This window comes from Neomonachus schauinslandi, chromosome 3 (genome assembly GCF_002201575.2).
Source record: "Neomonachus schauinslandi chromosome 3, ASM220157v2, whole genome shotgun sequence".
Taxonomy (NCBI): domain Eukaryota; kingdom Metazoa; phylum Chordata; class Mammalia; order Carnivora; family Phocidae; genus Neomonachus; species Neomonachus schauinslandi.
The window spans coordinates 80,747,722-80,773,135 of NC_058405.1; the positions used below are offsets into that span (position 1 = coordinate 80,747,722).

Consider the following 25,414-nt stretch of genomic DNA (forward strand, 5'->3'; position numbering starts at 1 on the left):
GCAAAAAATGGGTTTATTTGGGAATAGCAGAGAATTGCAATCCAAGACAAGCCTGGTAAGGCAAAACCATAGGCAAGTCCAGAGAACAAAAGAGAGGAATGCTCTTTTACAGAGGAAAGTGAGAAGTAGGGAGGGCTGTTATAAACAAAAAGTCCCTTAGAGTAAACTGGGAGTTCAAAGTATAGTGGCTTTTCATTGGCTGAGTTGTGACAGTCTCTCATCGGCGGGGCTGTTGCCGGAGGAGTAGAAAACCTTTCTTTCTCCTGCTGGGATACCAAAGTAGTAGCTAAAGTAGCAAGGACTTACAAGGTTTCTCTTCCATTTGGGTCTGCAATTAAGGAGTTTAGGAGTGGTAGGGCGTGAGATCGCTCCCTGCTGGCTTTCCAATTTTATTGTAAAGGAGGTTCCCTTTTATTTTCACACCTCAACCTTTTTATTGAAGATTTTTAACAACTTAACAATATGAAAAATGCTTTAATAACAACAGCAGACATTTGTAATTATTTTCCTTTTAATCCTTTACTGTAAAAAACTTAAAACATATCAAAGTAGAAAGAATATTGTAACAAACCCCCGTCTGCATCACCTAAATGTGACAATTAGTATTTTGCTTCAGTTTTTCCCCCTCCGCTGAAGCATTTTCAAACAAGTATCAGGCTGATATTTCACCCCTAAATACTTCACTATATATAAAAACTAAGAACATTTTCTAAAGGAACTCCAATGTTATATTGTTACCCAATAGATTAGCAGTAATTCTTTTAAAACTTCTGTAACTTTTTTTTTGTTTGTTTTTTAATTTTTTTTATTTATTTGCGAGAGAGAGAATGAGAGACAGAGAGCATGAGAGGGAGGAGGGTCAGAGGGAGAAGCAGACTCCCTGCCGAGCAGGGAGCCCGATGCGGGACTCGATCCCGGGACTCCAGGATCATGACCTGAGCCGAAGGCAGTTGCTTAACCAACTGAGCCACCCAGGCGCCCCAAAACTTCTGTAACTTTTCTTTTGAAATGTCATGTTTATATAAAAGTTGCAAAAACAGGGCACAGATCTCTCATGCCCTTAACTTGGATTCCCCACATGCTAATATTTCTGAATACTGAGAATACTAGAACACGAAAATCAGTTGCAGACATGACACAGGGCTTTTCCTGGTCACAAAGGCCCTCTACTCTCCCTGGGCCACTGCTCTCTGGCCAGAGGAGATGCTCCAAATGGTAGACACCAAAGCCCACGCCCACTCCTGTCTCCTCCCTTGTCCTTCACATTTCAAAACCCTACAAGAACTGATTTCTTCCCAAAAAAGTCAAATAAAAGATGCATAAATATCCCTTTAAGCACTGTACCAAGCCTCAAATCCAAGGCTCCCTGTGAGTCCTCAGGATATTATCTGTGCAATACACAAGGCACTACAGTGGACATTTCCCACAACTTATTTCGTGCTTTAATTATTTTATTGACTCACTCTACAAATTCCCCTGCTCAAACATCCAGGCAAAGCTGTGCCTAAGCTGTCCCCAGCAGCATCACAGTGACCACTTCTGACCCTAGGATGGTGACTCAAGAAGTAGAACATTTTAAATGCTAAGAAACTCTACCAAACTGCCATCTGAAAATCCTTTACCTACAGGTTCTTCCACCAGCACAGTATGAGGGGTCCTGTTTCCCCCAGTATCATTTGACAGTACATACCATTCACATCCAATGGCTAAACACAGCTGATGAGCAAAACGTGGACCCAACGTCTTTCATAAAGCCCCCCACTACTGATGAGGCCAAGTGTGTTGACTTCTCTGAGGAACTTGAAAGAATTACACTCAAAGACTTCTTTAGCAGTGGAAGCCACAATAAAATGAATAATAGTTTGCACAAAGGCCTGCTCTGAGACTTCTGTGCTGTTATTAAAAAATAAAACACCAGTGACTAAGGGCCTGCTCTAGGCTTGTGAAATAGTGAATGCAGCCCGAGGCCTCATGGTGCTCACCATGAGGATGCTCAGAGTAAGCAGAGGAGCATCCTCATGGTGCTCACCATGAGGATGCTCAGAGTAAGCAGGGGAGCATCATCCTCATGCCTGTGATGTCTGCAAGAGGTACAGAGGGATCCAGTAAACAGGAAGGGCAGGAGCCCCACAGCTACTGAAAGTGAGGAATGACGACGTGTAGTCAGACGAATGGTGGCCCCAAAAGATATGTCCACAGCCTAATTCCTGGAGCCCGTGATCTTATTCGGAAAAACAAAAAGTCTTTGCAGATGTGATTAAGCTCAGAATCTTTAAATGAAGAGGTCATCCTTGATTTTCTGATGCGCTATAAATCTAAGGACAGGTGTCCTTATAAGAGACACACAGAGGAAACTTGACAGTAGAGAAAGACCACGTGAAGACAAAGACAGAAACCACAACAATGCAACTACAAGCCAAAGAATATTAAGGATTGTCAGTAGCCACCAGAAGCTGGAAGAGGCAAGTAATGGAGGAGGGGTTGGGAGTGGATCCAACACTTTGATCTGACTTCTGGCCTCCAGAATTGTGAGAGAATAAATCTGTTGTTTTAAGCCACCCAGTTTGTGGCAGTCTGTTTTGGCAATCCCAGAAAACTAATATAAACATCATACTACTTCTACTTTGTATGTATTTTGGAATTTCCATAACTTGCATAGAAGTTTTAGTGGCGTATCCTTCATTTGTGAGCTGAGGTTATGTCAAGGTGAGAGAGGCTCCGGAAGGCCCTAGATTCACATGAGTGGGGCCAGAAGTCACAGACATCCCTGTGAAGTCCTATTGCCTGTTCTCCATCAAGACTCCTCTCACTAGGCCACTGTTGCTCCCGGAACCCTTATGAGCACGTCCACCTCAGGGTCTTTGCATGGGTCATCCAGGTGGTCCCTGCTGCTTCATGCCATCCTGTAGCTTTCAGGGCATCTGCAGAGGTCTCCCCCACTCTCCATCCCCCTGCCTGAGTTGTTTTTTCATAGGCCTGCCCCAAGTGGTGTGATCGCTTTCTTACTTAATGTTATACCCCCCTCCACGTCAACTTGGGGGCATGCTGTAGGGTCCTGACACATGTTCTGTGTAAAACCAAGGTCTTTGGGTACATACCAGTCCCAGTCTGAGATGGGCTCTCACAGGGCCCCTGACTCCCAAGTGACAGCAACACCAAATCTCCCAAACCTTTGCTATGGCTAAGGGGCAAGCCAGCAGGTTGGGCCTGCCTTGTCCTAGGCACAATGTCAACAGCACACCTGCAAATGTCTCTGAGCTGTCAGCTCCCCACCTAAGAAGACCCAGTGGAAACTGTCCCTCACACTCAGCCTGACAGTGGGCTTGTCCTGACCACACAGAGGCAGAGGGGGTGGTGTGGCACACAGACTTTATTCTGACCGCTCCCCGAGTCCTGGGTCCAGGCCCACGTCCTGACCAGCGAGCGGGTTCACTCAGCACTCAGAAAGACCCTCTTGCGTGCCGTGTTGGTGTATGGGTGCCAGCGCCACTCCACGTCGGCTGTGGCCTCCTGCTCCAGCGTGCCCAGGCGGATCGTGTACACTGGGGGGCGGAGATGGACACATTGCCACCTACGCCGCCAGCACCCCCCCACCACCAGAAGGGCAGGGAAGCCCCAGACTCACACTTCAGTTCAAAGCGAGGTCCGACCTCGGTCAGCTCCACACTGCGGTGGCTGGTCTTCCTATACACATGGTGCCTGAGGCAAGGGGAGGCAGGGCATGGGTAATGGAAGACAGGGAGCAGATGTGGGTCAGTAACAAACAGCAGTGGGACACAAAGGTCAGGACACTATTCTGAGGCCAGCCCACGGACCTACCGGAAGGAGATATAGTCATCTTGGTTCGCGAAGGTGATGACCCGGTGGCTGTCATCTTTGGGCACAGGGAATAGGTAACGGAGTATGTCGGAGACCTGGGTCAGAGGGAAGGAGAGTGGCAAATGCCCAGCCGGGAACTCCGTGCCCCCAGCCCTCATCACCCCGTGGACCCAGACTCACCCGCTTGCCTAGTCGGGAGGAGAAGCCATGCATGATGAGGTGAGGCTTGGCCTCGGACACGGTGCCCAGGTCAGGGATGTCGTGCCGCATGACCACATTGCACAGTGTGAAGTAAGCAGTAGGGCCGAAGGGCAGGTGGCTAACAATGAGCCCCACTGGTGGGGCCAGGCGGGCCGTCAGAAACCTTATCTGCTCTCAGACAACCACCCCAGCAGACACCCTGTTCCCACCCACAGTATTACCAGGTGTGCCTCGATGCTCATGGACAACCAGCAGGTCGGTGACACCATTGGCTTTGCAGGCTCGCACCAGTGCCCCTACCTCATGCCGGCCACGGTTCATGCGTTGGGCACCTGGGAACACCAACTTCAGCTCCTGTACATGAACTTGAGTTAGGACTGGGGCCACTAGTGCCTTAGCACCTCCCACTCACTTCCCACTACTGGTACCTTTGCAAACATCTTGAGGCGGGAACTGGGGTCTCGGGAGGTAGTGATCATGACCTTAGGGTCCTCGACCCCTGCCCATCGATATTCATCATCCATGTGGTTGGTCACACCTGTCAGAGCATGAGAGGCAACAACAAGACACTGTCTTGGGAAATAAAATGCTAACTTGAGGGTGGCTGAATCTGTCTAGAGCAGCACTGTCTGACAACACCTTCGACGATGAACATAAAATGCTCTATATCTGCACGGAGCAAGAGGGTGGCTCCCCAGCCACATTGGCTATAAACACAAGTATGACTGACAAACTAAATTTTTAATTTTGATTTAATTTTAGTTTATTTTTTTATCACAGAGGGCTAATGGCTACCACCTAAGCGCAAGTCTAGATTCTGTTAAGGCCAAAGGTAACAGACTCCTTTTCCTCATAACAAAAATTCATAAAGTCTGTGATACCTTTAATATTTATTGAATAATGCAATGAATGAAACATCTGGGTGTTAATGAAGTGCTGGGACCTGGGGACATGGCAGTGAACAAAACGGACACGGTCTTGCCTCAGCAGAGTTCACATTCTAGTAAGGGGGGCAATTAACAGACAAAACAGAGTAAGTGGGATAATACTGTATGTTATATAAACGAAACTGGGAGCACTAAGAAAGAGCTTTCCTGAGGTGCCATCTGTGCAGAGTCATGAGGGCATCTGGGAGACAGTTTTGCAAGGAGGAGCTCCACAGCCTTTCCTTCAAGGTGTCTGCGGAATGAGACGGAAGCCAGCAGGCTCAAGTGTAGGGGGAGAAGCTGGCCCAGTGTCAGGAAAGTTTACCTTCACCGCCGGCGTCATCGAACTCCAGGGAACCCTGTAAGGCCAGAGCCTCCCTGCGTAACTCGGTGGGAATCAGGCGATTCTCTGCAGGGGGAACACAGAGGGGCTGAGTAAGACACGTGCATGGAGCCCTCAGTTTATATAACACTGTGGCTTACAAAAACTGTAGACTTTATTAGAAAGTATCCTTTTCACTCCTTTCTGTGCAGAAAGGTGATACACGACTTTTTTGGCAGGGGGAAGACAGAGACAAAACTACTTTTGTCTACATGCCAACCTGTTAATAATGGTTGCAGGAGATTTCATTTTTTATGGTTCCTGAGTCTCATGGTTTTAGGGCTTTCTAAAATATTTAGTTGCAAGTATATACTGCTTTTGTAATTAGAAAAAAATTAACAAACTAAATTTTAAAAGAACAAATACAGAGTGCTCTTTCTGTATGAAGGTGGACCAGAAACCCTGAAACCCTCTGACAACAAAACTGCTAAACCTGATGCTTTGGGTCAGAGGTTTCCTCTGTGAACTAAAGCTAGACTTGGTTAAAAAAGGGCTGGGCTGTGGGCATGCCCACTTTGGAGTACAGAGCTCAATATGAACACGCCCTTGGAACCAGCAGGTCTTTCCAATATGCCCTGGAGAAATTCTTGCACATGGAAGAGAAGGTTCATAGCACCAATGCTGTTCCTAACTGCCCCAGACTAAAAAATGAGGTCAACATCAACCACAGGGAAATGGGAGCCCCCACTACACTCAATAGATCTTAGAAACAATGCTGAATGAAAACATAAAGCTGGGAAAGAATACATACAACCTAATAACTACTTTGAAAACTGAAAACCAACCCCGTATGATTTAGGGATACAAACAAGTACGATAAAAGCACAAAGAAAAGCAAGGAAATGGCTTATTTTTAAACAGTATCCTGTATTGTGGTTATCTGAGTTGGGGAAAATATTCTTGAATTTCAATATATTGAGCATTTTTTATTAATAATGTGGGCAGATAGGTCACAGGTATTTAATATAACGCTTAAGGTAAACATATACTCACATACCACATGCACTTTATATGTTTAAAACACAGAAAACCAAAGTGAATTTAAAATAATCAGAGGTAGTAAGCTGATGTACCATCCAGATAGGAAACAAAGTTCTACACAAGAACCCACACAAGAACCAAGAAAATAGGGATAAATATAACATTTCCATTCAGGCATGCTATCACTCTTCATTAGTATGACAAATAAAAAGTGGAGAAAATATTGCAAAGTTAGATCCTAATTCACAAGTCGAATAAAATTAAATTCTCAACGGTTTAATGCTTTTAAAATACAACGGAATCATAATAACGCTAAAAAGACAGTAAGATATTCTTGTTATTTTGTACTGAAGAAGGTAGCAAAAAAAAAAAAAAAAACAATGGGGGTAGGTGCGGGAGGGAGAACATCTATAGGACAACGTAAAAATTTAAAATTTGGGAAGAACTAAACACACTATAAACAAAACTAATAGGCAAACTGTAAAATCTGGATACCGCAGCATATACGACAAGATATGAAATTTATAGCATCACGGAAGGGACATTTGCAAAGACAAAAGACAAGGAAAAAGGCCAGTAAATACTTGAAAGGATGCTCAGCCACACAAACACTAAGAAATGCTAATATAAACGCGTTTTATACCATTTGGTCTTTTATTCCGTTAGATTTTAAAATGCAAACAAATGGTCTTTTTTTTTTTAATTTATTTATTTGACAGATAGGGGGACAGCGAGAGAGGGAACACAAGCAGGGGGAGTGGGAGAGGGAGCAGCAGGCTTTCCGCGGAGCAGGGAGCCAGATGCGGGGCTCGACCCCAGGATCCCGGGATCATGACCTGAGCCGAAGGCAGACGCTTAACGACTGAGCCACCCAGGCGCCCGCAAACCAATGGTCTTTTATAACGACAGGTCTAGACCTCCCCCCCGCCCCCCCTCCCCCCCGCTGGGGGCGCTGAGACGTGCCTACCTTCCAGGGCGCGCCGAACCTTCTCCTTCCTCTCCTGGGCGGTTCGCAGCGACTCCTCGCGGGCCTTGCGGTACAGGTACTCCCGGCGAAGGCGGGCCTCACGACGCAGCTAGGGAACAGAGGGTCGGATCAGCCTCTTTCTCGCCACGCACAGCCAGGCCCCGGGGGCCACCAGCCTTACCAACCCCAAGCCTAGGAATCATCCCCAGCCCTGCGCGAGTCCCCAACATCAAAAACAGGAGCTCAGACATCTCTCCTACCATCCTGAGCGCGACTTCCACGTGAGTCCAGGAGAATGCCGGGGCAGCGTAAGCAACGCCACCCTCGATTCTGCCCTCAACCAAGATGGTCGCTGGAGGCTTCGCTACACTCTGCTACTGTCGAGAGTGCCCAATGTTAAGATGACGGAGGGTGGGTTGGGAGTCGCAAGGCGATTGGCCAATCTGGAGGCGCATGCTTATTGGAACAGCCAGTAGGCTGGCGTCAAAACTTTGTCACGTCGCTAGGATCGCCCTTACTAAAGATGTCGGTGCATGGCTTCATTACTTATCACTGCTGTGCAGGATGCCCAATTTTAAGATGATGAACCGCTAGAGTAATCATAACTGGCGGTTCGAAATGACCCAGCAACTGTAAAAGCATAGCGGTTGACTGGAGGCTCGCCTACCGGCTCCTGGAATTAAAGCATCTTCTCCCTTAAAATGGCTGCCATACAGCTATACCTCTTCCATCACCACAGCTATCGCCCTACTATTAAAATGCGGCCTCTTATCGCTTCTCGGCCTTTTGGCCAAGTTCAAGTGTAAAATGCGGCCTCTTCCTAAAGCGACTCGGAACCACCCACAGCTCTAGCCAGCTCTAGCCGACTGTTCCGTTGCCTTACACCCTTCGGAGAACACAGCTAGTCAATTCTGGGTCGCTGTTCCCAAAAGCGCTTGCCTTTAGAAACGTTGGGCAACTCGGCCCACGGCTGGGAACGCCCCTTGAAGGTGAGCCTATTGGTTGTCATGGCGGTATGGCGAGCGGCGATTGGGCAACCTGTGAGGAGACTGGTACCAGACCTCAGTACCGTGGACCCATGGCTGCGCGGGACGTAAGGGCGCAGGTGGACTCGCTCCTTCTGCAACTGCTCCGGGACCTGGAAGAACTGGAGGGGAAGCGGGCGGCATTGAACGCTCGGGTGGAAGAGGTGGGATCTTGGGGAGGGAGGGATGGGCGGGCATGCGGAGGTAAACTGAGTTTCATCGCTCTCCTCGTATCCCAGGGCTGGCTCTCGCTCTCTAAAGCTCGCTATGCCATGGGTGCCAAGTCTGTAGGTCCTCTGCAGTATGCCTCCCGCATGGAGCCTCAGGTCTGCGTCTACACCAGGTGAGGAGCCGTGCATGTTGGAACGGGTGGGCGGGCAGGGTCCAGGCTGGGGCCTCCAAATGTCGATCCTACCTTCTCGTTCTTCAGCGAGGCCCAGGACGGACTCCAGAAGTTCTGGGTGGTGAGAGCCAGCGCCCAGACTCCAGAAGAGGTGGGGCCTCGTGAAGCAGGTGAGTCCCCCTTTTTTCCCGTCAGGGCGTCCTCCCGATGTCAAAAACAAAATGTACACGATAATTGAGGAGATGATTTTATTAAGAGTGTTGCGATGGAGAGAGCGTCCCAGATTGGAGGATCACAGTGTCTCAGCAGGCTGTTTTTTAGTTTTGTTTTTGTTTTTGTTTTTGCTTTAGACTTCTGTAGGGAGAAATAGACAAGTTATAGGTGATGTCCTTTACAGTTGAGATAGTTTTGCAATTGGGGGAAACTTCAGTCAGTTGAACAGAAAATGTTTATATGTCTGGTTTCAGAGGGACAAACTTCTAATCTCAATCATTTATGAGACGAACGGGAAGTTGGAGGGTCTGTCTGGCCTTTCAGCATGTTCAGGCAAAATGGGAAAAGTCAGTGTGTGGCTCCTTGTTTACCTTGTGGTAAACAAGGGGGTCATCTGCTGATCTTGTGAGAGTCATGAGGAGTGGTCTGGGCATCTCATCTGAATCACAAAGGGAAGGGTTGTTCTTTGTGGTAAGCTGTTTTCTGGAACATAAATGGTTGGAGGGATTTTCCAGCCTTCAGTGTTTGTCAGGATCATGAGCTCAGATCAAATTCAACATTGTCACAGAGAAGACAAGCACAGGTAATGAGACCCTCAACCTCCAGTCTGTCTTTCTCCAGCTTTGCGCAGGCGCAAGGGTCTCACCAGAACCCCAGAGCTGGAGTCCTCCCCAGCCCCCCGGGACCCTCTGAACTGGTTTGGAATCCTCGTTCCTCACAGTCTGCGTCATGCCCAAGCCAGCTTCCGGGAGGGTGAGTAGACTTCTATCTGCAGGAAGAACTTGAGTACTAAAGCCATGCCTGGCTGGGGTTAATCGGCAAAGGGTTTTCCAGGTTTTCTCCATAGCAGGCTTTTTTTGCACACCTGCTGTTTTTTCCAAAAAGCATTTACTGGCTGTTGGCAGTGTTCCAGGCTCATGCTAGGTGCTGGAGATACAGCAGGAAACAAAAGAGATAAACACCCCTCATGGAATGTTTATTCTATTGAGGGGAGAATGAAAACATGCAAATAAATAAGTAGGCCCATATATAATACCAGGTAGTGAGAATTGTTATGGAAAAATAAGATAGGGTATGGTGGATGGAATGGGACAGGAGTGGGTGAGGGTACCTATTTTACGAAGGGTGGCCTGGAAAGGACTCTCTGAAAAGATGGAGAGAACTTTGTGGTTGATCTGGGGGATCAGTGCTGTAGGCAGAGGGACCAGCCAGGGCAAAAGCTTTGAGGTGAGATCATGTTTAGGATGGCAGAGAGGAGGCCAAATGGGTTGGAGTGGAGTTTATGTAGCAGGGAGTGCCAGGAGCTCAGGTCAGAGGTGGCTGGGCTCAGGTGATTTGAGGTACAGGCCCTGATGAGGACTTTGGGAGTCATGGGTGGCTCTGAAGAGAGGGGGGCACAGTTGGACCCACAGAGTGATAGGAAGACTGTGGTGCTGGGTGGGAACAGACAAGAGCAGAGGGAGGAAGCAGGTGACGGGGAGCAGCCAGGCTTGAGATGCAGGTGGAGGCAGTGAAGGAGAGGGTAAGTAATGGGAACCTGCATGTTTTGAGAATAGAAGCCACAAGATTTACTGACAGATCAATTTGAGAGTAAGGGAAGGAGAGGAATGAAGCCTGAGCCCACAGATTCCAGCAGGAACACCTGAGGGAATGAAGTTGCCCTCACCTGGTGTGAGAGAGCTGCAGCCAAGGGTAAGTCAGGAGTTGGGTGAAAATATGTTCCTAGTGCTGTGTGGTGGAGACTGTGCTCGGGTGTCTGGGCACATGCATCTGAGTTTGGAGGAGACCTGGGCTGGAAAGAGAGATTTGGGAGCCCACTGCATAACACTCGTGTTTAAATTCCCAAGTTGCTGACACATACACAGCATTTAAGCTGAGATCAGCAGAGGGCCTCAAAATGTGGACAGAAGGTGGGAGGAGGAAGGGGAGAAACCACTCGAGGAGACTGAGAAGTAGTGGTGAGGCAGGAGCAACAACCAGAGGATGAGAGATCCCAGAAGCCAAGAGGAGAAAGTGCTTCCTGGAGGGAGGTGAGCAGATATGTGGCCAGCTCTGCTGTCAGGCAGGTAGGCTGAAGACTGAACTGGCGAGTGGACTGGGCACGGAGGGCCCAGAAGACTGTTAAGCAGAAGCATCAGGCAAAAGCCACCTAGATGTGGATCCAGAATGTGGAATACTCCTGGGGGCAGAGAACACAGAAAGAGAGAGGGCGAGAACAGTGAAGGACTATTATAATGAAGGAAAGAAGGAAGGAAATGAGGGCATGCAACAGTGTTTTTTAGTCCCTGGTGGGTAATATAAGGGAGTAAAGAAAGTCTGTTGAAGAGGTGACATTTTAGTAAAGATCTGAAGGAGGTGAGGGTGTGGGTCTAGTGAGGTTCTGAAGCAGCCAATGCAAGGCTCTTGAAATATTTTAGGAATAGTGTGGAGGCCAGAAAGTTCTGGAGCCTTTCCAGTACCTGGAGATATTCAGAGCCCCCTGAGTCATGTGTCACATCGAGGATACCATGGTGACAATCTTCTCTCTTCCTCTAGGCCTGCAGCTGGCTGCAGACATGGCCAGCCTTCAGATCCGGATCGACTGGGGTCGAAGCCAACTCCGGGAGCTCCAGGAGAAACTCAAGCAGCTGGCGCCTGAGTCTGCCTGACTTGTGACCAGAGGCGGGCAGTGAGCACAGCTGTTCTTTGGTGTGGCTGCCTTATCTCAGGCCTTCTTCCTTCACAGATTGCCCCTGCCCCTATTCCCACCCCAACTAATCCCTGCTCCTTAAAATTTCTCTGGTTTGCATGTTTCTAGCTTTGTTAGGTGTGAAAGTTTGAAGAGGCAAACTGAATAATGTTGAAAGTCACTACTGTGAAACCACTTTTAAGCTTGTATTCTCCTAGGACACATTCATGTGGAGCAGGGGCAAAGCTGTTAGGTTAGTTCATAAATAACCAGAACAGCCTCATGGATATATCAGCTGTGGCTTCTTTACAGGATGAAATACTGCACAGTTAGTGGCAGGGAAGGACAACAAATAGGTGCTTCAGTTTCACTAGATTCTCAAAACTAATTTTGATGTAGGAAAAAAAGCAAACATGGCTAACAAATCAGGACAGTTTGATTCCATGTCAATAAAAAACATGAACACCTAAGTAGATAGGTAGTCCTTGACAGGTTTTAAGCCAGAAAGTAGAAAAGATCTGACTTAGATTTTCAAGGGAACTCTAGGAACTCTTCCTTTATCTTTATAGGAGACTGAGCTGCTTTTAATTTTTGAAGGGCCAAATGTATTTCATGTGCTGGGATCTGTGTCCTTGCTTCATTTTCCTACTGGGTTGTTGGTATTTTTAGTAGTTTCTAGGAGGTAGTCTTTATGCTGCGGGAAAATTAATCCTTTGTTCATAATATGGAATGTAAATATTTTTCCCAATTTCTCTTGTAACTTTGCTTATGGTGTTTTTTTTTAAACCTTTATTGTAAAATAAAACACATTAAACTGCACAAAATAATTGAATAGTTTAATGAATAAGGTGAAAGCTATAGTAACCACCACCCAGTTCTCATATTTTTTTAAATTAATTTTATTGATTTAAGAGTTGACTTTATCAATCAGCTGTTTTATCATCTCTGAATTTGGGGTTGTAAATGATATGATAAAGGAATTCTCCAGTATTTTCCTTAAGAACTTTTGTGGTTTCAGTGAGGTATGGGGTGAATCCTGCATCCAGCTTGTTTTTTCTACCATAGGTCTACATACTGTATGTTGAACCATTGATTTGAGATGTCACCTTTTTTTCTTTCACATAAACCCATACCGTATTTTGGAGCTTCCATTGTTTCATTGATTTTACTGTCAGTTAATACACAGGTACCACACTCTTTTAATCCTTGAGTCTTTAACATTTACTTTAATCGCATTAGGTCGTATTTCTGGTTGGATTGGGAGGAATTGTTTATTTTGTTTTTGCCACATTGAGCTTGAGTTGTCAGTGAAAGCCTATGGAAGCACTCAAAAGGAAACTAGAGAAAAAAAGTACATCCCTTCTCACACAGGTTGAATTTCAGAACAAAATCCTGCTAGGAAGTGTCAACCCAGTGAGATTTTTGAAGTCAAAATAAGTAAAAACACAATACGTTTTTGTTTTTCACAGAAAAGATATTCATGAGGAACTCCATCCCGGATGGGGTCCTTTATTTTAGATGTAAGTTGATGTCGAAGGTCAAGCAATAGCCTTCATTTTACTGTTTGAATGCCCAATATGGTAGGCAAATAGGGCCTGAGAAAACCACAAACGCTCTGCAATCTGCCCTGGCTCCAGTCTTTTGGGAGAGCTCCGGGAGCAGGAGTTCCCGCCCCCTAGAGAGACCCGGATGTTCCAGCCCGGGGCCAGTTTGGGGGAAGGGGGGCCCTTGAAGCTGGGGCTCGCGCAGCCGCAGTCAGAATTTCCGGGGGCGGAGCGAGCCCAACGGGTAAGAAGCCGTTATGTGAAGGGGCAGACAGCAAGCTGAGGTAAGTGATGTCTACAGAAACGAGAGGCGTGCTTTCAGCACTTCCCATATGGTCTAGCGGTTAGGATTCCTGGTTTTCACCCAGGCGGCCCGGGTTCGACTCCCGGTATGGGAAGAGAACTGATTTTTCGTTTCTACTGGCCAGGCCAGAATTTTGTATTTTCGCCACTAGAATGCCTCAGGTCGAATTTGGCGTTTCTTTCCAATTAAGCCTGGAGAAACTGGGGCCCGGGGAGCTCTGGGACCTATCATTCTGTGTTTTGAACGAAGTATTAATTTTCATCACATCATTAAACTATTTTCTCGATCAGTAATTTATTAATTATATAAGATACCGTATACATTATAGATTTGAATACCATTATATTTAAATATTGAATAATATTTAAAATACTCAAAATTTATTGTCAATCTCTGGGTGGGGGCACTCTCCGGGAGGGAGGAAGGGATGGGTGAAGTCAAGACACTTGCAGCTTCTGCTCCAGAGCCAGTCCAGAGGCTGGGCTGCAACAAGTGGAGCTGAGTCTCTGGAGGAGCATAGGATGAAGTGTATGAATGGACTGGAGAGGGCCAATTGGAAGAAGTCTCTGGCAATTTAATTTTCTCTGGTCTTCCGGCCGCTTTGTTTGCCTTCTCTAGTCCAGTGGTTAGAGTTCTTAAGCAATCCAGTTTGCCCCCAACCCTTTATGGAAATTACTTAAAACTTAAGAATCCCTCTTGACCCCCAACACTTGCACACTTCCAGTCAAAAGGAGAGCCAAACATACAAACATGAGATACTAAGTGCCTTTGTCAATTTTCCACCCCCTTTGTCTGGTTCACTTAGTCAACCCAGGGAGGTTATGTGCAGGGCTAAGGTCCTGCCTTCAGAAGTGGACCACTACACTCATTTATTCACTCATACATTTGGTAGTGGGGGGAGGGGGAGAAATTATTTTGGTAATCATATTAATTTAAATTCTATAGGTTAAAATAGGATACAGTGGAGCTGGGAAGTCATCACTCTGTCCTCACAAGAAAAAAAAGCTGAATAAACTAAAATTTAACAACTCTTCTTAGATCCATGGGAAAATTGAAGTCACAGCTGAATTGCTGCCTTGAAAATTGAGGGGAAGACTGACTACAGAGAGTCATAGTATACCAGGCTCAGAAGCTGCTGCTGGAGCCAGTAACTGGTAGGAAAACTTAAAGGCTAATTGACCCTGTTGAGAGAAAAACTCTCTAAAGGCCTAATCTATAAAGGAAGTTTATTTTATTTTATTTTTTATTTTCTTTTACTTTATTTTATTTTGACATGTTTAATATTTATTGTTCTTTTGCAGAACAAGAATCCTAGGTAGTTGCTACCACGGTGGCTTAATTTAGACAAAAATAGCTAAGAGGCATCAATTTATTACCATAGCAATTTTAACAGCGACTCACTAAATTATTAACAGAACCATTTTCTAGGAAGTACTGATCTAGTCACATGAATATGACATAGGTGAAATACGAGAACAGTATAAACATTTTGTACAATGCACTTTTAGTTCTCCACAGTTTGCTATAAAGCAAATATAACTTGGCTCTGATGTAGACAATTATTGATATAATTTTCAAGTTTTTCAATGTGAGAAAGTCACTGTGACTGTGGCCCTCCTTAACATGGAGCCCATAACACTCCCTGGGCAGGTTCAGACCCAACTCACACATCTACAAACCGACTAGAAACAGCCAGTCAGGTAAATGTCGGTTTTCCTCAAATGAAAACTGAAAACAAACAAACAAAAGATTTTGCCAGGTAGAACAGTTTCCAACTCCATTTGGGATCTAGGCATGGATCCAATGGCCATCAGACTCAGAGTCAGAGCCCTCAGGAAAACTGGAAGAAATTCGTCAGAGATGGCAAAATCAAAGGTTTTCTACCTCAGCTGCAGGGTGATCAGCACAACCTCACCTCTCCTCCTGACTCCTCAGCCAGGACAGAGAGAAACAGGCAGATTCACCAGAGGAACTGGGGCATTCTTATTTATAAACTAAGGAAATGAAGAGGCCCCAACCAGAGCATGTACAGATTTTGTGAAAGAATAAAGCCCTTGAGTATGACATTGGTCAAAGGCAAAAGAAGAGATTTCTATCTGCAGTAACATCTTTAATTTTTCCCAAGGGGAAGCCATTTTAGATTTCTAAGTTAGTATGACTGTATAAACTTCATTTAAACCAAAAGCCTGATTTATGGCCCGCCAAGCCATAAAGGAAAACCATAGGTATCAATGAATACTCCTACTCCTTGCATTTAGCATTGCATTAATGTTAAATTAAAATTTATGATTCCTGCCTATATGTTAATCTGTAATCTTTTGACCTTTTACAAGACAGAAAAAAAAATCTATAACCTTGTACAAAGTAATCTGCCTATATGTTCATCTGTAATCTTTTGACCTTTTTACAAGACGTAAAAAAAATCTATAACCCTGTACAAAGCGTTCGTTCTCTGGAGCATTATCTTTCCTGTGAAGAGTGTGTTTCCCAGGCAGCTGTTCTAACTTGGGCTGGGATAAAACTTTCTTTCTTTTAGAGTTTCTGAAAGTTTTATTCATTTTGCATTGACAACCCTCACATTCTTGTGGGTTTTTACCTCCAGGAACCCTACCAGGTTCTTTAGGGTCAAGACTGGAGAAGAATCCCCTGGTGCTTCTGGCAAAAGGAGGGAAAAGTAACCACTTGGAAAATTGCCAGCGCACCCAGTTCTCCTTAACAAAGGCCTATCCTCAGGGAAACTGTTTTACTAGAGCCCACCCAATCTGGGGGAAGAGAAATACCCAATCCTCTCTAGCCTTCCTATGTCACATAAAGGGAGAAAAAAGCTGGGAAGCACTTTTGAAGGTTATAGTCTTCGGGCAGAAGCTCAGTAAAAGACTATAGGATTATACAGTACTTCCCCCTCCTCCCATATATGACCACTAAGGTTCTTGTTATGATATATATAATACAACTTAAAGAACTGTAGGGCTCAGAATCTATGTAAGAAATCTGCTGGGAAACCCAAACACAGAAGAGGAGACTAAAATAAGAACACTGGAGGAAATTTTAGCCTCTGATACCTACAGCCACAGCAAACAATAAACACAGAGTGATTCTTAGCCAGATAAATATAAAAGCGCACACTAATAGCCTATTTAACTTGGTTCCTTTTACCTGATACATCATATCTCCCTTTTTTTTTTTTTTTAAGATTTTATTTATTTGACAGAAAAAAAGCACAAGCAGGGGGAGCAGCAGAGGGAGATGGAGAAGCAGGCTTCCCACTGAGCAGGGAGCCCGATGTGGGGCTCAATCCCAGGACCCTGTCTGGGATCATGACCTGAGCCGAAGGCAGATGCTTAACCAACTGAGCCACCCGGGCACCCCTCATGTTTACCTTTCAATAAAACTTAAAAGTTGGGGGATAAAGCATGTCTATAGTTGAGAACCTCTGTCAGCCCATGTCCTATTTTAGGGTTTTGGAAGTCCCACAGCCTCCCTTCATTTTCTTCCATCTCTGTTCCTTGGAGTTCAGGTTCCAGTAGTTTTCCTGGTATAACATTCTCAGAACCCTTGTCAGCTTCCTGTGCATTTCATGGGGTTTCAGTCCTCAGACAAGAGGGTCCTCCATAGATCTTTCCTGGATAACCCCATCTCTATTCTTGCTTCTGCTCAGATGGTCAGTTGGATCCATGAGTCACAAGCCCAATCTCTTCAGCAAAAGATTGTCCAGCCACACCCTTGGCCCCTTTTTTCAGAGCACACTTTCCAATGGTGAATTTCTTAATATTTGAATCCTTTGTAATCTGGATAGCCTGAGAACCACCGAAATCATCAAGAGCTGGCTCCTTTTTGCTTAACTATCCTTTTCTTAATTTACTTCTTTCCTTCTGCTTTTTTACTGTAAGCATCAAGGAGAAGCAGTCTGTGCCTACAACACTTTTCTTAGAAACCTCTTCAGCTAAATATCTAAGTTCATTGCTTCTAAGTTCTACTTTCTGTCACACAGTAGAATACAATTCAGCCAAGTTCTCTACCACTTTAAAATAAGAATTGCTTTTCTTCTAGTGTCCAATAACATGTTTCTCATTTCCTTCTAAGTTCTTGCCCAGAAGCACCTTCAACTTTCATATTTCTACTAAAATTCTGTTCATGTCAATATATGTATTCTCTAAAGAGGATAGAAGCGTTCTCTACAGTGCTCCTTACTTATCTTTTAGCTCTAACCAGAATAACCTTTAATGTCCATATGTATTTCCACTAACCCTCTCTTCAAGGCATTCTAGGCTTTTTCTATCTTGTGCCTCAAAATTCTTCTGCCTCTATCCCTTAACCAATTCCAAAGCCACATTCGACATTTTCAAGTATTTGTTACAGGAGCACCCTACTTCCTGGTATCAAAATCTGTATTAGTTTCCTAGGGCTGCCATTATAAGTGACTTGGTAATTTATTATCTCTCAGTTCTGAGGCCAGAAGTCTAAAATCAAGCTGTTTCTATGGCCACATGTCCTCTGAATACTCTAGGGAAAACTCTTTTGCCTCCTCCTAGCTTCTGGTGGCTCCTGGAAATCCTTGGCATTCCTTAGGTTGCAGATGCATTGCTCAATTTCTGCCTCCATCTTCATGTGGAGGCAGAAATTGATTGGAATCCAACAGTGATTGGATATGGGCCCATTCTAATCCAGTATGACATCATCTTAACTTAATTGCATCTTCAAAGATCCTATTTCCAAATAAGATTATACATATACAGGTTGCAGGTGGACATGAATTTGGGGGAAGACACTCTTTACCCCACCACTGAGCACATGTTGGAACAAATTACAAGACCAGTGGATTCTTGTAATATAGTTCTTATAAATGCTATCTTGACTCAGTTTTGAAGCTCTGGCTGGAGGCTAGTCAATTCCCCTTCTTGAGTAGCTAATTAAATCCACACCCCAACCACTTTCTTTATCAGGCTCTCACACTATGGGCTGCTATATACCTATCCTAATCACTCCAGGGCCAGATATGAGACAGGGGAAGCCCCTATGCCCATGAGCCCACTGAAATGATTCAAACTAGCCAATCCTAACCCTGGTTACCCTGCCTAATCCATTCATTCCCAAGGAAATCATCATAAAATCTTTTGTGTACACGTTCCTCTTCGCCCTGTCTCTTGACCTCACCATTGGTCATTTTTTGTCCCCCACTGCCACCCTCTTGCCCCCACATGATGTGTACTTCTTCTCTTGAGAACTTTGAGTAAAATAAACTATCTTTTCAGTGTCAGTTGTCTCCTGATCTATTGGCCTTACCATACCTAAATAATAATAATAATAATAAATAATCATGATAAATAAAACCTACCAAAACAATTGGCCCAGCAAAGCAGGATGGTTTGCTTCCAGACCAAATGACATGTCACTAGACTTCTGACTTACAGGTTCTTCCAGGCAGCAGTAGCTACCTGAGCAGGTGTGCCACCAGCTGGCATGTTGGTGCTGTGGGCCATAGCTACTTTTTGTTGCCTCTACCAGATGTTGCTGTGAATCTACTCCACAAATTGTGAAATTTATGAACAGTCCTCCCTTGTGTCCTCTCTGAGTCAAGGTGTTAAGTGTCTAGGACAGAGCACCTGGGGGCAGCTCAAATTAATTGGCTACTTCTGATTGTTAAAAGGTTCCTCTGAAGGGAGTAAGGTATGATCCCATCCAAGTGGCAGGGGATGGGTCTGATTAGCCTACTGGTCAGCAAGTGGTGGGGCCAATGAAGTCATTATATCCTATAACAGAATCATTTTATTTGGCCTGTTCCACACTATGTAGGAAACTACTCTCTTCTCAAACCATTCATAGGGTCAATATGAGGCATCCTCGTGACCATGGCACCCACAGGTCCTGTGGTAAAGGAAATGATTGTTATGCTGTTGCTTGTCTAACTGCATGACTCAGCGGGGTAGGAGAGGCCACCTGGATGGAAGCCAATAGCACAAAGCTTCATGAAAAGGGAAAGTTTGGGGGACACTATCCCTACTCTATCTAAGACCCCTGAGATAGTCACACCATTGTTTCAGGAATGTAAACTCTGGGCAACACTCATGGGCCTTTCTGAGTAGTGCTGCTCACCAGCACACCAAGGGCCTTATGCTCAAAACCTGGATCCTCAAAGTACTGATAAGGCCACTGTTGCTCTCCTGGAAGTGGATGTAGACCCCTCCGAGGTCAAATTAGACATCATTGACAGGGCGGCCACCCCCTACAGATAGGACCATTTGGGACCACCAAGTCCTTTGGTAAATACTCAAAGGTCAAGATAGTTTGGGACAAACAGGAGACTAAAACAAAAACTAAAATTTTTACCTGCCTGGACATACAAGTCATTTTTAAAGATTTTACCAAAAAGACAATGAAAAAGAATTGGTACTTCAGACCAAGAGCTAACTGCACTATCCCAGGAAGAGGCTGTTATAGCTAAGTACAAACCCCCAATCTTTGGGAGGCGTATTTGGATGGCTTGGAAGGAGGAAGTGCCACCTATTAGGGGCTCCTCCCTCTCCCCTGCTTTTGCTGTAACCACTTAGAAGGTACACACATAGTGTTATTAGCCAGAGACAGAAACTAGAAATTGTGGATTCAGGCAACTAAAAGACTAAGACGAACAAATAAACTAACCAAAAAAAGGAAAAGAAAAAGAAAAAAAAAAAAAAAAAAAAAGCACCCAAAGAAATGTAGATGCAGGGTGGAAAATAAAAAGTAAATAAAGTATATATATTTAATTTGACTCAATTGTAAGTGGAAAATTTACTAAAAGACTTCATATGACAAAAAACAAAAGGGCTTTTGTGCCTCAACAATATAGGTTCTAAATTAACTTTAACATCTGCTAAAATGCACCAACTGACAAAGCTTCATGGTCTTAATCAATGCTTGGGCTCAAATTACAGTTATACCTGGGGTCCCACTAAGTATAAACATTGTACCCCCTATAATCTTAGGAAAGGCACAAAATATAAAATAGAGAAAAATAAGTATGTCACTTTAACCATAGCCTTGCCTAAATTTCCCATAACCATAGTACTTATTGCTCTAAAATATCCCAGATTGGACATAGATCCTCTAACACAATGAGGAATCAATTAAAATTAAATTAAGTTTTTGACATTTACAAATTGGCAGGATAATAGTGAGACCTCCATAGACCTCCAGTTAATATGGCCCAATGTAGGTTAGAACAGGGCCTTTATGGAGTAAAACTATTGTAAAAGACCTAATTAATAGGGGCACCTGCGTGGCTCAGTTGGTTAAGCAGCTGCCTTTGGCTCAGATCATGATCCTGGGGTCCTGGGATTGAGCCCCACGTCCGGCTCCCTGCTCAGCGGAGAGCCTGCTTCTCCCTCTCCCTCTGCCTGCCACTCTGCCTACTGGTGCTCTCTATCTGCTGAATAAATAAATAAAATCTTAAAAAAAAAAAAAGACCTAATTAATAAAAGAGTGACTATCCCCACTGATTCTTTAACAGCTCAATTTTGTCTGATTTTAAATAACAAAAAAAGCATGGGTGACTCAGGATTGATTACTGCAACCCTAATTTTGTGGTCTCATCCAGTAATTATTTTATACCTAGTGCCCAGTATTATTAAAATTACTGACTCCATCCAATCAACAATCGGTAAATATTTTACTATTACAGATTTATCTAATATATTCTGTTCAGTGCCAATTTTTCTCAGCTGCAGTTTGCCTCACCTCCAAAGGGACACAATATACTCTTTCCAGGCTGCCCATGGGGTTCCTCACAGCTTTACTATCACACATAATCCATAATCTTTACAGACAGGATCTTAACTACATTGCCTTTCTCCACAATGCCAGGATGACATTACAGTGATGACCATCCTCCAAGGATACTCATTGGACACATTCATTAAGGACAATTAAGGACATACAAATCTCTTTTGGGTTCTGGAGGCAACATACTCCTCACTTACAAATTTTTCTTAATCTTACTGGTGCTGCTGCTTACAAATCAACCTATTTTAAGTGGGTTTCTCCAACAAATACTTTAGAATCTGTCCAAATTAAAATCAACAGTTACTTCCATTAGTGCCCTCAGAGACTCCTTCAGTGGAGAGGTTTGATTCCTTTTCTCATGCCCCTTGGGGTCTCTGGATCACATATAATGTTATAAGTTGCCCCAAAGCCTCTGGCGCAAGAAGTTGGTCCTCTTGGGCCTGGAATAAAATCTATTAAGATGAAAACTGCTGTCTACATACTGGGATGTGCTGGAAATAAGGGCTCTCACAGACCCTGAACCTGTGACCATCCATACCCAGCTGCCCATTATGCTTTGGATCATGGAAACAGTATATCACAAGCTCAACATGGCTATACAGGTTCCTGAAGACAGGATGGAGGGAATCCTGGGCCCTCTGGCATATTCCACCTACAGGATGGGAAGGCCTTCCCTGTTCTTAGTCCATTGTCAGATGCCACAATGCCAGAGGAGGTCATCTCTCCTCAAGATCACTTGGCTACCCAGTGAGTCCCTTGAAATAAATTGAGTGAGCAGAGATGGAAATATATAGACTCTATGGACAGCATTGCCACCATCACAAATGGAGCTCAGTGGAATATTACTGCCTTTCATCCTGTAGCCAAGATATCTCTGATAATAGATGGACTAGGGATCAATGCAATTGGTCAAACTTAAGGCAGTCATCTTTGCACTAGATTGGATCCTCTGGCCATCAAATGGTCCCATCTGCACATTCATTACAAACTTTTGGATCATTGCTGAGAGTTGTCCCCTTCAGGGTAAAGAACTCTGGAATCTCCTGCCTCACATACACCAAAATATAAATAAAAATCTACCACAATAGGAAGCCTTGCCAGGATGTTCTTTATTCTCTTCAGAGTTACAGACATTTCCCAAGGTACAAATTTTACTTCTCAGAATACATAGTGCTGGGTTCTTAAAAAAAGGTATTTAGTAAAACTTTTATGTCCTTGATAGTTCCCAGATAGTTTAAATGAGAGACATATGGTCTCTTCAAACAACAACTTTTTCAGATTCCATTCTGCCTAATGAATCTCTTCTTGCCCCAGGCCTTAAGACCTAATTCACAACCATAATTATTAATTTTATGTGTCAACTTGGCTGGGCCATAGAGTGCCCAGATATTTGGTCAAACATTATTCTAGATGTTTCTGTAAGGGCATGTTTGGATGGGATTAACAATTAAATCAGTAGACTTTGAGTAAAGCAGATTGCCCTCTCTTGTGTGGGTGGGCCTCATCAAATCAGTTGAAGGTCCGAGTAGAACAAAGAGACTAGCCTCCCTTGAGCAAGAGAAAATTCTCCAGCAGACTGCTTTCCAATTTCATCTGTAATATCAGTCCTTCCTGGTTATAGAGCACACTGCCTTTAGACTGTAACTGCAGCAATGATTCTGCTGGTTTGCATCCTACTAGCTCATCAGGCAGATTTTGGATTTGCTAGCTTGCATCTCTGAAAAATCCTGACGGATAAACCAACTTTAAAAAACTTTCCCATTGCAGCCATCAAAAGAACGAACGAACGAAAGAAAGAAAGAAAGAAAGAAAGAAAGAAAGAAAGAAAGAAAGAAAGAAAAAAAGAAAAAGAAAGAAAGAAGAAAGAGAAAGAAAAAGAAAGAGAAAGAAAGAAAGAAAGAAAGAAAGAAAGAAAAAGAAAGAAAGAAAGAAAAGAAAAAGATCTTGCCATTTGCAACGACATGGATGGAACTAGAGGGTATTATGCTAAGCAAAATAAGTCAATCAGAGAAAGACAATTATCGTATGATCTCACTGATATGTGGAATTTAAGAAACAAGGCAGAGAATCATAGGGGAAGAGAGGGAAAAATGAAACAAGATGAAACCAGAGAGGGAGACAAACCATAAGAGACTCAATCTTAGGAAACAAACTGAGGTTTGCTGGAGGGGAGAGGGGTGGGAGGATGAGGTGGCTGGGTGATGGACATTGGGGAGGGTATATGTTGTGGTGAGTGCTGTGTGTTCTGTAAGACTGATGAATCAAAGACCTGTGGCCCTGAAACAAATAATACATTATATGTTAATTAAAAAATTAATTAAAAAACAAAACAAAAGCCCCCCCAAACTTTACCATTATTCTTTCTTATACTTTAAGGGGGTTATGTTTTACCTCCATGTATACAAAGACCCCTTTAATATGGCTCTCCCTATCTCTCTAAACTTTTAATTTCATCTTCATCCCGTAAGACCTGGAGTCCTGACTGAAGGTGCATACTCTCCTGGGACTCATTAACCATTGATTGCCCCATGGACCAGGTAGTAGTCATCTAATATGGGGCCCATTTGAGTCTAAACTTCTACCACTCAATAAACCCTAAATCCCCAAAACAACAACAAAGTATTTTTTTTTAAGATTTTATATATTTATTCATGAGAGACAGAGAGAGAGAGAGGCAGAGGCAGAGGGAGAAGCAGGCTCCCCGCAGAGCAGGGAGCCCGATACAGGACTCGATCCCAGGACCCTGGGATCGTGACCTGAGCCGAAGGCAGACACTTAACTGACTGAGCCACCCAGGCGTCCCCAACAACAAAAAAGTCTTCCTGAATATTTAGTTATAAGAGGTACATAATTAGGGCGCCTGGGTGGCTCAGTTGGTTAAGCGACTGCCTTCGGCTCAGGTCATGATCCTGGAGTCCCTGGATCGAGTCCCGCATCGGGCTTCCTGCTCGGCGGGGAGTCTGCTTCGTCCTCTGACCCTATCCCCTCTCATGTGCTCTCTGTCTCTCTCATTCTCTCTGTCTCAAATAAATAAATAAAATCTTTAAAAAAAAAAAAAAAAAAAAAAGAGGTACATAATTAAACTGGGCTCTCCCTCTGATCCCCTTTAAGAAATTAAAATTAGTTTCCAGGGCCATTCCCATAGACAATGTGGAATACCAAAAAAGGTAGATAGAAAATTCCACTTATTAAATAAAAATCACAGAGATAATAATAAAATCAACACCATACCCCGTAATGATGATGTATTCCAGAGGAAAACCAGTATCAGACAAAAAAAGCTTGTTGACAGCAGCTACACACCATTCTTTTGACTGTTGTCTTATTATTATTAAGTGCTTTCATTGGTCTGTAATAGGCCCAAACCCTCCAAATAAGCAATGTTTCTTTTTTTTTTCTTTTTTTCTTTTTAAAGGTTTTATTTATTTATTTGACAGAGCGAGAGAGCACAAGTAGGGGGAGTAGGAGAGGAAGAGGGAGAAGCAGGCTTCCTGCTGAGTAGGGAGCCCAGTGTGGGGCTCGATCCCAGGACCCTGGGATCATGACCTGAGCCGAAGGCAGACACCTAACCAACTGAGTCACCCACGGGCCCCAAAGAAGCTATAGTTTTAATTAAACATGGCAAATGCTGAGGCCTGCATGCCATTTGTTTGGCTAATGTAAACCCTACAAGCCAAAGAAACATGCCCATCACCAACCAAGCCAACAACTGAGGCAAAGGGCTTATAGTAATTGGCCATTATTAGAGGGCCTGCCTACAGGTTAATGCTGGAGCTCCAACCTCAGCCACATATATTTAATAAGGGCAACCTGATGCCCTTATTGACAACACCCACATTGCCCAGGCTAATACAGGCAGGCTGGGTCCAAGGACCTAGAGAGGGTGTCTTGCAGGACCAGCCAAGAAGTTCCTTGGCTACACACAGGATAGAAATCAAATGCAAGCCAGCAGGCGATGAGAGCAGAGTTTACTGAAGGTATATAGAGAGAGCAGGGACTGGCAGAGTATCTGGGAGACTTAGAAAGGAAAGGAGAGAGCCTTGTCTTTGCTCTGGGTCTGGGGTTTTTCCTGAGGATTGTAGTCCAGTGTCTATGTCCTCTCAGGCATCCAGGAACTGGTTAGAACATGGACAAGTTCCCAAGTGTCCTTCATAAGTCAATTATTCCTTCAAGCCAGGGAGTTTTGGGATAGAAATGTCTAGCACCAATGGTCTGGAATGTGTGTATGATGGTTTCTTCTGGTCATTCTCACCTGGTCCTTCCTTAGATGTTGTCTATTTTGC

General features: G+C 44.3%; 2 protein-coding genes and 1 non-coding gene across 5 annotated transcripts; 2 read left to right on the forward strand and 1 right to left on the reverse strand.

The window, feature by feature from the left end:
• Positions 1-3,333: 3,333 nt before the first annotated feature.
• Positions 3,334-7,844, reverse strand: IMP4 (IMP U3 small nucleolar ribonucleoprotein 4). Of its 2 annotated transcripts, none has more exons than XM_021694303.2 (9): positions 7,537-7,844; positions 7,277-7,385; positions 5,272-5,355; positions 4,449-4,558; positions 4,242-4,374; positions 4,000-4,154; positions 3,820-3,914; positions 3,626-3,699; positions 3,334-3,542 (listed from the first exon to the last, which is right to left on the reverse strand). In XM_021694303.2, exons 1-9 carry the CDS (start codon positions 7,537-7,539, stop codon positions 3,430-3,432), a joined length of 876 nt encoding a protein of 291 aa, XP_021549978.1. In that variant the 5' UTR covers positions 7,540-7,844; the 3' UTR covers positions 3,334-3,429. The 2 variants fall into 2 exon arrangements, with proteins under 2 accessions (XP_021549978.1, XP_021549979.1); XM_021694304.2 differs by having other exon boundaries at positions 4,000-4,007; positions 7,537-7,655.
• A 447-nt stretch (positions 7,845-8,291) lies between these two features.
• Positions 8,292-12,712, forward strand: CCDC115 (coiled-coil domain containing 115). Of its 2 annotated transcripts, none has more exons than XM_021694305.1 (5): positions 8,292-8,465; positions 8,541-8,644; positions 8,732-8,814; positions 9,479-9,610; positions 11,393-12,712. In XM_021694305.1, the coding sequence occupies exons 1-5, from the start codon at positions 8,292-8,294 to the stop codon at positions 11,503-11,505; spliced, it is 606 nt and encodes a 201-aa protein (XP_021549980.1). In that variant the 3' UTR covers positions 11,506-12,712. The 2 variants fall into 2 exon arrangements, with proteins under 2 accessions (XP_021549980.1, XP_044769172.1); XM_044913237.1 differs by having other exon boundaries at positions 8,292-8,441.
• Positions 12,713-13,395: 683 nt separating this feature from the next.
• On the forward strand, positions 13,396-13,467 carry TRNAE-UUC. Its single transcript has one exon. It is a non-coding gene; the product is annotated as a tRNA-Glu (tRNA).
• The last annotated feature ends 11,947 nt before the right edge of the window (positions 13,468-25,414 follow it).